This window comes from Oncorhynchus tshawytscha, unplaced genomic scaffold (assembly GCF_018296145.1).
Source record: "Oncorhynchus tshawytscha isolate Ot180627B unplaced genomic scaffold, Otsh_v2.0 Un_contig_588_pilon_pilon, whole genome shotgun sequence".
In the NCBI taxonomy this organism is placed as follows: domain Eukaryota; kingdom Metazoa; phylum Chordata; class Actinopteri; order Salmoniformes; family Salmonidae; genus Oncorhynchus; species Oncorhynchus tshawytscha.
This window is the reverse complement of record NW_024609810.1, coordinates 432,148-445,000: the sequence shown is the minus strand read 5'-3', so window position 1 is coordinate 445,000 and position 12,853 is coordinate 432,148. Positions and strand designations below refer to the sequence as shown.

At 43.1% G+C, this 12,853-nt stretch overlaps 1 protein-coding gene across 1 annotated transcript in view; it reads left to right on the top strand.

Moving 5' to 3' along the window:
- The window catches only part of nell2b (neural EGFL like 2b), a 109,911-nt gene that overhangs the window by 8,695 nt on the left and 88,363 nt on the right, over positions 1-12,853 (top strand). Inside the window, 2 exon segments of the mRNA XM_042318601.1 lie at positions 6,940-7,090; positions 12,434-12,607. Coding sequence (XP_042174535.1) covers positions 6,940-7,090; positions 12,434-12,607 — 325 coding nt within the window.

The window sequence follows — 12,853 nt, the reverse complement described above, 5'->3', positions numbered from 1 at the left end:
CAGAGAGAGAGACAGAGAGAGACAGAGAGAGAGAGAGAGAGAGAGAGAGAGAGAGATACAAAGAGAGAGAGAGAGAGAGAGAGACAGAGAGAGAGAGAGAGAGAGAGAGATAACGAGAGAGAGAGAGAGAGACAAAGAGAGAGACAAAGAGAGAGACAGAGAGAGAGAGAGAGAGAGAGAGAGAGAGAGAGAGAGAGAGACAGAGAGAGACAGAGAGAGAGAGAGAGAGAGAGAGAGAGAGAGAGAGAGAGAGAGAGAGAGAGAGAGAGAGAGAGAGAGAGAGAGATACAAAGAAGAGAGAGAGAGAGAGAGAGAGAGACAGAGAGAGAGAGAGAGAGAGATAACGAGAGAGAGAGAGAGATAATAACGAGAGAGAGAGAGAGAGAGAGAGAGTGTTGTTATGTACACCCTCCCTCCCCCCATCATCCACAGGTTCAGTCTTAAGAGGACAGTGGGGTAAAATAAAATAGACCATATGGTGCAGATTAGTAGTAATCTCCATGAATCTGAACCCTCTGACTGGGTGTTAAAACCATTTCAACATTCATGAGAAACATACAGATGTTGTATCTTCATTTGACCATTTCTCAAAGCACGAAAATAATCCTGCAGCAACAGGAAATGTGAATTATTATCTTGTTTCTAAACAATATACATTTTTGTAGGGGTTGTAACATTTTTAGATAGGATAAATCAAGTCTGAATATTTTAAAGTGAATATTATAATCTTTAGAAGCCATTTTAATCCTTGAATACACTACAATTTGCATTTCCTGCTACACAGGAAAATGATCTGCATCAAATGTAAGATATTACAACTGTAAAATGGGCACACGTTCAATTTCCCTGTTCTGGTGAAAGCTGCTGAAGTCTTCTTGTTGTCTTGCAGATTTCTACACAGTGTGAGATGCACATCTGAAGGTCCTTCTGTTTATTTTCAATCAACTAATCCACATTTATTCAGCTTGAGTCAGTGTCCCACCTTGTCATTTCTAATTGGTTGAATTGTCTTCTGTGATTTTGTTTATTGAAATATTGAATGCCTTGAATTATTTTGGGGGAGGAGCCCCCATTGCGTCTACTTCTACTGTATGTTAGAGAGTGTTAAGTGTGAGCGTTGTGAGATCGTGGTCCTTATGACATCACCACCCAACCAGTCCTTATGGACACTTGTCAATTAAGGACAGACAGCTGGCTGTTGAACAGATACTGTTATAAACAGGGAGCATGAGGATAGCCTTATCTCTCGTTCTCTCTCTCTGTTCTCTCTGTCTTCCTTTCTGATGATAGATGGAGAGAGGGGAGGGGGGTTGGACAGAGAGAGAATGGCTGTTGTTCCTCAATAAGAATGGTCACATGTTAGCCCACTGTGTGCTGCTGTTGAGAACAGCAACCTCCCCCCCCCACCACCACTACAATCATCTAAATGTCCTCATCAGCTATGTTACACAGTTGAGTATTTTAAAGTTGAGTTTAAAACAAATGACAGTATCATAATCAACTGTAGGGCCATGTCCCCAGGTACTTAAAATGGTAGTACATACTGTACCTATTGTAGTACATACTGTATCTATGGTAGTATATACTATATATATATATGGTAGTACATACTGTATTTATGGTAGTATATACTGTATCTATGGTAGTAAATACTGTATCTATGGTAGTAAATACTGTATCTATGGTAGTAAAAATGGTATCTATGGTAGTAAATACTGTATCTATGGTAGTAAAAACGGTATATATGGTAGTATATACTGTATGTATGGTAGTACATACTGTATCTATGGTAGTATATACTATATATATATATATATATATATATATATATATATGGTAGTACATACTGTACCTATTGCAGTACATACTGTATCTATGGTAGTACATAGTGTATCTATGGTAGTATATACTATATATATATATATATGGTAGTACATACTGTATTTATGGTAGTATATACTGTATCTATGGTAGTAAATACTGTATCTATGGTAGTAAAAACGGTATCTATGGTAGTATATATTGTATGTATGGGACATACAGTGCATTTGGAAAGTATTCAGACCCCTTGACTTTTCCCACATTTTGTTACGTTACAGCCTTATACTAAAATTGATTAAATAAAATATCTATCTATACATGATACCTAATAATAACAAAGCGAAACAGGTTTTTAGACATTTAAAAAAAAAAGAAATAACTCATTTACATAAGTATTCAGACCCTTTGCTATGAGACTCGAAATTGAGCTTGGGTGGATCCTGTTCCATTGATCATCCTTGAGATGTTTCTACAATTTCATTGGAGTCCAACTGTGGTAAATTCAATTGATTGGACATGATTTAGAAAGACACACACCTGTCTGTATAAGGTCTCACAGTTGACCGTGCATGTCAGAGCAAATCCCAGCCATGAGATCAAAGGAATTGTCCGTAGAACTCTGAGACAGGATGGTGTCGAGGTACAGATCTGGGGAAGGGTATCAAAACATTTCTGCAGCATTGAAGGTCCCCAAGAACACAGTGGCCTCCATCATTCTTAAATGGAAGAAGTTTGGAACCACCAAGACTCTTCCTAGAGCTGGCCGCTCGGCCAAACTGAGTAGTCTGGGGAGAATGGCCTTGGTCAGGGAGAACCCGATGATCACTCTGACAGAGATCCAGAGTTCCTGTGTGATGATGGGAGAACATTCCAGAAGGACAACAATCTCTACAGCACTCCACCAATCAGGCCTTTATGGTAGAGTGGCCAGATGGAAGCTACTCCTCAGTAAAAGGCACATGACAGCACGCTTGGAGTTTTCCATAAGGCACCTAAAGACTCTCAGACAATGAGAAACAAGATTCTCTGGTCTGATGAAACCAAGATTGAACTCTTTGACCTGAATGCTGAGCGTCACGTCTTGAGGAAACCTGGCACCATCCCTACGGTGAAGCATGGTGGTGGCAGTTTCATGCTGTGGGGATGTTTTTCAGCGGTATGGACTGGGAGACTAGTCAGGATCGAGGGAAAGACGAACAGAGCAAAGTACAGAGTGAAAACCTGCTGTAGAGCGCTCAGGACCTCAGACTGGGGTGAAGGTTCACCTTCCAACAGGACAACGATCCTAAGCACACAGCCAAGACAACTCAGGTGTGGTTTCGGGACAAGTCTCTGAATGTCCTTGAGTGGCCCAGCCAGAGCCCAGACTTGAACCCGATCGAACATCTCTGGAGAGATGGTGACGCTCCCACCTCCAACCTGACAGAGCTTGAGAGGCTCTGCAGAGAAGAATGAAAGAAACTCCCCAAATACAGGTGTGCCAAGCTTGTATCGTCATACCCAAAAAGACTCAATCGCTGCCAAAGGTGCTTCAACAAAGTACTGAGTAAAGGGTCTGAATCCTTATGTAAATGTGATATTTCAGTTTTTTATTTTTAATACATTTGCCGACATTTCTAGAAACCCGTTTTTGCTTTGTCATTATGGAATATTGTGTGTAGATGAGAAGAAAAAAAACGATTTAATCAATTTTAGAATAAGGTTATAAAGTAACAAAATGTGGAAAAAGTGAAGGGGTCTGAATACTTTCTGAATGCACCATACAGACCACATTGTTTTCTCCCCAGGTATTTTGAGCCTGTTCTCACCAGCTGTAGATGCTGTGTTTATGCCGTACAAGACCATGTAGCTGGTGTCAGTGTGAAGCGGTTGAATCGTGTCACGGCTCCCTGCATGCATCCCCCACACACACACACACACACACACACACACACACACACACACACACACACACACACACACACACACACACACACACACACACACACACACACACACACACACACACACACACACACACACACACACACACACACACCCTTCATCTCTTATTGATGGTACCATTAAAGGAGCGTAGATGTCTGAGTTGAGGATAGAGGGAGGTGAGTTGAGGATAGAGGGAGGTGAGGAGAGGATAGAGGGGTGGAAGGATGGAGAGGTAGGTTCGGCCGAGGGAGAACAAAAGGCAGCCAGAGATCAGGGCTCTCCCGTGGTTCCAATCCCTTCTCTCACTATCTCTGTAGATACACTGGAAGTAAGGTATTGTATCCGCGGTTAAAGGGAGCAGGGTTCTGTTCCTTTTCAATATGGAACACAACAGAGTACCGGATAGAATGTCGAACAGATGGTTTATTGACATGAGAGCCCGCTCAAAGGGTAGCGACCATGTGACCTTACTCATCAAGGTTAAATGATTGTACATGACACTAATTAACCAATATAACCACAGCTCTAAAACTAGGGACATACAGTACAACATCTCTGTCCCTGTGAGTGATGGTGGTTCTAGTCTCAGAAACATACAGTATAACATCTCTGTCCCTGTGAGTGATGATGGTTTCAGTCTCAGAAACATACAGTATAATCTCTGTCCCTGTGAGTGATGATGGTTTCAGTCTCAGAAACATACAGTATAATCTCTGTCCCTGTGAGTGATGATGGTTTCAGTCTCAGAAGCATACAGTATAATCTCTGTCCCTGTGAGTGATGATGGTTTCAGTCTCAGAAACATACAGTATAATCTCTGTCCCTGTGAGTGATGATGGTTTCAGTCTCAGAAACATACCGTATAACATCTCTGTCCCTGTGAGTGATGATGGTTTCAGTCTCAGAAACATACAGTATAACTCTGTCCCTGTGAGTGATGATGGTTTCAGTCTCAGAAACATACAGTATAATCTCTGTCCCTGTGAGTGATGATGGTTTCAGTCTCAGAAACATACAGTATAACATCTCTGTCCCTGTGAGTGATGATGGTTTCAGTCTCAGAAACATACAGTATAATCTCTGTCCCTGTGAGTGATGATGGTTTCAGTCTCAGAAACATACAGTATAACATCTCTGTCCCTGTGAGTGATGATGGTTTCAGTCTCAGAAACATACAGTATAATCTCTGTCCCTGTGAGTGATGATGGTTTCAGTCTCAGAAACATACAGTATAATCTCTGTCCCTGTGAGTGATGATGGTTTCAGTCTCAGAAACATACCGTATTTCACTCATCTGTGTCCCTGTGAGTGATGATGGTTTCAGTCTCAGAAACATACAGTATAACATCTCTGTCCCTGTGAGTGATGATGGTTTCAGTCTCAGAAACATACCGTATAATCTCTGTCCCTGTGAGTGATGATGGTTTCAGTCTCAGAAACATACCGTATAACATCTCTGTCCCTGTGAGTGATGATGGTTTCAGTCTCAGAAACATACCGTATAACATCTCAGTCCCTGTGAGTGATTGTGGTTGCTGTCTCCTTCTCTATCAGAAACTGAGACTGAAGGACAATCTATCCAGTAGCATTTTCTGTATCTCCATCTGTTCTTAACTATCTTGCCTAGTTAAAAAAAAGGTTAAATAAAAGTAAAAAATGTATTTCAATTATGAGGTGGGCCTTGTTAAAAGTTAATTTGTGGAATTTCAATCCCTCTTAATGCGTTTGAGCCAATAAGTTGTGTTGTGACAAGATAGGGGGGTATACAGAAGATAGCCCTATTTGGTAAAAGACCAAGTCCATATTATGGCAAAAACAGCTCAAATAAGCAAAGAGAAACGACAGTCCATCATTACTTTAAGACATGAAGGTCAGTCAATCCGGAAAAGGTCAAGAACTTTGAACATTTCTTCGAGTGCCGTCGCAAACAAACATCAAGCGCTATGATGAAACTGTCTCTCATGAGGACCGCCACAGGAAAGGAAGACCCAGAGTTACCTCTGCTGCAGAGGGTAGGTTCATTTGAGTTACCTGCCTCAGAAATTGCAGCTCAAATAAATGCCTCACAGAGTTCAAGACACATCTCAACATCAACTGTTCAAAGGAGACTGCGTAAATCAGTCCTTCATGCAAAGAAACCACTACTAAAGTGCACCACTAAGAAGAAGAGACTTGCTTTGGCCAAGAAACACGAGCAATGGACATTAGACCGGTGGAAAATCTGTCCTTTGGTCTGAGGAGTCCAAATTTGAGAGTTTTGGTTCCAACCGCAGTGTCTTTGTGAGACGCAGAGTAGGTGAACGGATGATCTCCACATGTGTGGTTCCCACAGTGAAGCATGGAGGAGGAGGTGTGATAGTGTGGGGGTGCTTTGCTGTTGACACTGTCTGTTATTTATTTAGAATTCAAGGCACACTTAACCAGCATGGCTACCACAGTATTCTGCAGCGAATGCCATCCTATCTGGTTTGCTCTTAGTGGGACTATCATTTGTTTTTCAACAGGACAATGAATCAACACACCTCCAGGCTGTGTAAGGGCTATTTGACCAAGAAGGAGAGTTATGAAGTGCTGCATCAGATGACCTGGCCTCCACAATCACCCGAGCTCAACCCAATTAAGATGGTTTGGGGATGGGTTGGAGCGTGGAGTGAGGGAAAAGCAGCCAACAAATGCTCAGCATATGTGGGAACTCCTTCAAGACTGTTTAAAAAGTATTCCAGGTGAAGCTGCTTGAGAGAATGGCAAGAGTGTGCAAAGCTGTCATCAAGGCAAAGTGTGGATACTTTGAAGAATCTCAAATAAAAAATATATTTTGATTTGTTTAACAAGAATTTAAGCTTTCTGCCAACATCAGATATGTCTCTGTCCTTGGATTTTGTTGTTGTTGTTACTTACAACCCTTGAATGAGTAGGCTTGTCCAAACTTTTGACTGGTACTATATTTTGTTGGATAACCTGTATTACATAATGCAGTGTGTCCTAAATCTCTCCTCCAGTACCCACAGCCGTTACATTTATAGATCAACTCTAATATTTGCACCTGTTTGAACTACAGCGCTTGATGCTCAATTGTGGCCAACAACACTAAGATTCAGAGATCTTTCTCTCTCTCTGCTTTCTCTCTCTGCTTTCTCTCCTCTCTCTCTCTCTCTCTCTCTCTCTCTCTGCTTTCTCTCTCTCTCTCCTCAGACTCATGGAGGAACGTGAGGGTGAAGGAGGATGTAGCAGAGGTGATGCTCCAGAAGCTGAGAGACAAGACAGAGTTCACTGTGCTGGTCACTCTGAAGCAGGAGAGACTCAACTCTGGAGTCCTGCTCTCCATACACTATGCAGAACACAGGTAAGACACAGTCCTCTCCATACACTATGCAGAACACAGGTAAGACACAGTCCTCTCCATACACTCTGCAGAACACAGGTAAGACACAGTCCTCTCCATACACTATGCAGAACACAGGTAAGACACAGTCCTCTCCATACACTATGCAGAACACAGGAACACAGGTAAGACACAGTCCTCTCCATACACTATGCAGAACACAGGTAAGACACAGTCCTCTCCATACACTATGCAGAACACAGGTAAGACACAGTCCTCTCCATACACTATGCAGAACACAGGTAAGACACAGTCCTCTCCATACACTATGCAGAACACAGGTAAGACACAGTCCTCTCCATACACTATGCAGAACACAGGTAAGACACAGTCCTCTCCATACACTATGCAGAACACAGGTAAGACACAGTCCTCTCCATACACTATGCAGAACACAGGTAAGACACAGTCCTCTCCATACACTATGCAGCAACACAGGTAAGACACAGTCCTCTCCAACACAGGTAAGACACAGTCCTCTCCATACACTATGCAGAACACAGGTAAGACACAGTCCTCTCCATACACTATGCAGAACACAGGTAAGACACAGTCCTCTCCATACACTATGCAGAACACAGGTAAGACACAGTCCTCTCCATACACTATGCAGAACACAGGTAAGACACAGTCCTCTCCATACACTATGCAGAACACAGGTAAGACACAGTCCTCTCCATACACTATGCAGAACACAGGTAAGACACAGTCCTCTCCATACACTATGCAGAACACAGGTAAGACACAGTCCTCTCCATACACTATGCAGAACACAGGTAAGACACAGTCCTCTCCATACACTATGCAGAACACAGGTAAGACACAGTCCTCTTCATACACTATGCAGAACACAGGTAAGACACAGTCCTCTTCATACACTATGCAGAACACAGGTAAGACACAGTCCTCTCCATACACTATGCAGAACACAGGTAAGACACAGTCCTCTCCATACACTATGCAGAACACAGGTAACACACAGTCCTCTTCATACACCATGCAGAACACAGGTAAGACACAGTCCTCTTCATACACCATGCAGAACACAGGTAAGACACACATCTTGATTTAGAAACCATTTGTGTGCTGTTATGTAATGGAGGTAAGAACGTGTGTCTGACTGGTGTCTGACAGGTTGAAGTCCAGTCAGAGACATTATAGAGGACCCTGGTTGAAGTCCAGTCAGAGACATTATAGAGGACCCTGGTTGAAGTCCAGTCAGAGACACTATAGAGGACCCTGGTTGAAGTCCAGTCAGAGACATTATAGAGGACCCTGGTTGAAGTCCAGTCAGAGACATTATAGAGGACCCTGGTTGAAGTCCAGTCAGAGACACTATAGAGGACCCTGGTTGAAGTCCAGTCAGAGACACACTATAGAGGACCCTGGTTGAAGAGACACTCCAGTCAGAGACATTATGGTTGAAGTCCAGTCAGAGACATTATAGAGGACCCTGGTTGAATTCCAGTCAGAGACACTATAGAGGACCCTGGTTGACGTCCAGTCAGAGACACTATAGAGGACCCTGGTTGAAGTCCAGTCAGAGACACTATAGAGGACCCTGGTTGAAGTCCAGTCAGAGACACTATAGAGGACCCTGGTTGAAGTCCAGTCAGAGACATTATAGAGGACCCTGGTTGAAGTCCAGTCAGAGACACTATAGAGGACCCTGGTTGAAGTCCAGTCAGAGACACTATAGAGGACCCTGGTTGAAGTCCAGTCAGACACTATAGAGGACACTGGTTGAAGTCCAGTCAGACACTATAGAGGACCCTGGTTGAAGTCCAGTCAGACACTATAGAGGACCCTGGTTGCAGTCCAGTCAGAGACATTATAGAGGACCCTGGTTGAAGTCCAGTCAGAGACACTATAGAGGACCCTGGTTGATGTCCAGTCAGACACTATAGAGGACCCTGGTTGAAATCCAGTCAGAGACACTATAGAGGACCCTGGTTGAAGTCTAGTCAGAGACACTATAGAGGACCCTGGTTGAAGTCCAGTCAGAGGCTGGTTCAGGGAAGCAGCACTATATGCTAAGTTAGCACACTGGCTGTTTTATACAGTAGAGTCAGTAAAAACAGCTGAAGGGGAACTCAATCAGAGGAGGCTGGTGAAGGGAGGATGGCTCATAAAAAATGGATGAAACGAAGTGAATGGAATGGTATAAATAAACAGGCATTTGAGGAGATTCCATTAATTCTGTTCCAGCCATTACTATGAGCCAGTCCTCCCCATTTAAATTGCCACCAACCACCACTGGATCCCATATGTGGACCCTGTAATAAAGAGGCAAGAAGCTGAAAGGTCCGGGCCTCGGGTAACGGCAGTACAATGCTGACCTACACCAACCAGTCATACAGATCAGACTGTGTACCATCTGTCAAGATTTCCCAAGTGTCATCTCATAAAGTTCAGCCTGCCATTGTTTTTATGGTGTGGGATTTGGGCATGGATTTCATTTGAACAGTATTATTAGCACTTCACTGCCAAGGCTCTGTTGTTGTTTTGAAGACAGTCCATATTAGGTTAAACAGTCAGATTATGATTTATCCCCGTTTTCATTGTTCCTACCTCCAAGGACAGCTTTATATGGATTTTTTCATTTTCTTTAATCTTAAATGTGGAAAATATATCCTTTGGGAGAAGCAGAGCAAATCAGCTTGTCCTTTCTTCAGTGGAAGCATTCCATCCCTCTATCCTTCTGATTTTCCTCTGTCCTTTTTGTAATGGCTTCAATCTATCCATTCCTCTATCCCTCCACCCCTATATCGTTCTCTTTCTTCCCAATCACTGATGTAATGGCTTCAATCTATCTATCTATCTATCTATCTATCTATCTATCTATCTATCTATCTATCTATCTATCTATCTATCTATCTATCTATCTATCTATCTATCTATCTATCTATCTATCTATCTATCTATCTATCTATCTATCTATCTATCTATCTATCTATCTATCTATCTATCTATCTATCTATCTATCTATCTATCTATCTATCTATCTATCTATCTATCTATCTATCTATCTACCTATCTACCTATCTACCTATCTACCTACCTACAGCGGGGCAACAAAAAAAATCCAGAAAATCACATTGTAGGATTTTTTATGAATTTATTTGCAAATCAGGGTCATTTTCTCATTTTGTCTGTCATAGTTGAAGTGTACCTATGATGAAAATTACAGGCCTCTCTCATCTTTTTAAGTGGGAGAACTTGCACAATTGGTGACTGGACTTTTTTGCCCCACTGTATCTATCTATCCAATTATTTTTTCCTTCCAATCATTTATGTAATGGCTTCAATCTATCCCTTCATCCCTCCATCAATCCATCCCTCCATACTTCCACTCCTTTCTGCAGATGGGTAAACAGACAGACGCATATCTCGAATGATTGATTGTCTGTCGTCAGTGTTGGAGAAAGACCTGTGACATTTTCTCCCCCCAGACACAGTATTGATGACATGGCCTCTAAGGTCACAGTTAACCTGTCATCTTCCTTTATCTCATGGATCAGTGCTTTATTAACACACACACACACACACACACACACACACACACACACACACACACACACACACACACACACACACACACACACACACACACACACACACCTGTTGGTGCAGGTGTAGTTTTAGCTCTAGCAGTCTAGAGAGAGAGAGAGAGAGAGTGACCAGAGAGATGAATACTCTGGCTGGGTGTTCTAATCAGAGTGATGAATACTCTGGCTGGGTGTTCTAATCAGAGTGATGAATACTCTGGCAGGGTGTTCTAATCAGAGGCTGGTTGTTCTAATCAGAGAGTTGACTACTCGCCTGTAAACTCCTCTGTAAACTCCTCCGTAAACTCCTCTGTAATCTCCTCCGTAAACTCCTCTGTAAACTCCTCCGTAAACTCCTCTGTAAACTCCTCCGTAAACTCCTCTGTAATCTCCTCTGTAAACTCCTCTGTAAACTCCTCCGTAAACTCCTCTGTAATCTCCTCCGTAAACTCCTCTGTAAACTCCTCCGTAAACTCCTCTGTAAACTCCTCCGTAAACTCCTCTGTAATCTCCTCCGTTAACTCCCCAGTAAACTCCTCTGTAATCTCCTCCGTAAACTCCCCAGTAAACTCCTCTGTAAACTCCCCAGTAAACTCCTCCGTAAACTCCTCCGTAAACTCCTCTGTAAACTCCTCCGTAAACTCCTCCGTAAACTCCTCCGTAAACTCCTCTGTAAACTCCTCCGTAAACTCCTCTGTAATCTCCTCCGTAAACTCCTCCGTAAACTCCTCTGTAAACTCCTCTGTAAACTCCTCCGTAAACTCCTCTGTAAACTCCTCCGTAAACTCCTCCGTAAACTCCTCCGTAAACTCCTCCGTAAACTCCTCTGTAATGTAAACTCTCCTCCGTAAACTCCTCCGTAAACTCCTCTGTAAACTCCTCTGTAATCTCCTCCGTAAACTCCTCTGTAAACTCCCGTAAACTCCTCTGTAAACTCCTCCTCCGTAAACTCCTCTGTAATCTCCTCCGTAAACTCCTCTGTAAACTCCTCTGTAAACTCCTCCGTAAACTCCTCTGTAAACTCCTCCGTAAACTCCCCAGTAAACTCCTCTGTAAACTCCCCCGTAAACTCCTCTGTAAACTCCTCCCCCAGTAAACTCCTCCGTAAACTCCTCTGTAAACTCCTCCGTAAACTCCTCTGTAATCTCCTCCGTAAACTCCCCAGTAAACTCCTCCGTAAACTCCTCTGTAAACTCCTCCGTAAACTCCTCTGTAAACTCCTCTGTAAACTCCTCTGTAATCTCCTCCGTAAACTCCTCCGTAAACTCCTCCGTAAACTCCTCCGTAAACTCCTCTGTAAACTCCTCCGTAAACTCCTCTGTAATCTCCTCTGTAATCTCCTCTGTAAACTCCTCCGTAAACTCCTCTGTAAACTCCTCCGTAAACTCTCCTCTGTAATTGAGGAATTCTTTCTTGTAAGTGTTTTCAACTGTAGTCCCTGTAGTCCCTGTAGTCCCTGTAGTCCCTGCAGTCCCTGTAGTCCCTGCAGTCCATGTAGTCCCTGTAGTCCCTGCAGTCCCTGTAGTCCCTGTAGTCCCTGTAGTTTTAAGAGCAATGCAACTACTGTTGATTTACTTGTTTGAATGTGTCTGCAGCTTTTTCCCTGCAGCCTTTCAGTCCCACTTTTTATTGCTCTGAATGATGACACGTTGTACCACAGAAACAGTAGTTTCAAAAGGAAAAACCTACAGCAATTTCCTCTCAGGCGTCAGCCATTCTAACAGATACTAATAGATTGAGTGTGTCTGTTATCCAGGTATCTGGAGTTGGAGAGCAGTGGGCAGCGTAATGAGATCCGTCTCCACTACCGTACCAGGGGCCAGCGGCAACACACTGAGGGGTTCCCCTACTCCCTGGCAGACGACCGTTGGCACAAGCTGTCTGTGGCCGTCAGTGTCTCCCACGTGGTGCTGCACGTCGACTGTAACAGGTGAGTGTGGGCACTGATAAACTTGGATTAGCTAACACAACGTGCCATTGGAACACAGGAGTGATGATTGCTGATGATCAACCTCTGTACACCTATGTAGATATTCCATTAAAATTCAGCCGTTTCCAGCTACAATAGTCATTCACAACATTAACAATGTCTACACTATATTTCTGATCAATTTGATGTTATTTTAATGGACACTGTGGGGGTGTTGGAAGTGTTAGGGATGCCAATGGTGAGCGG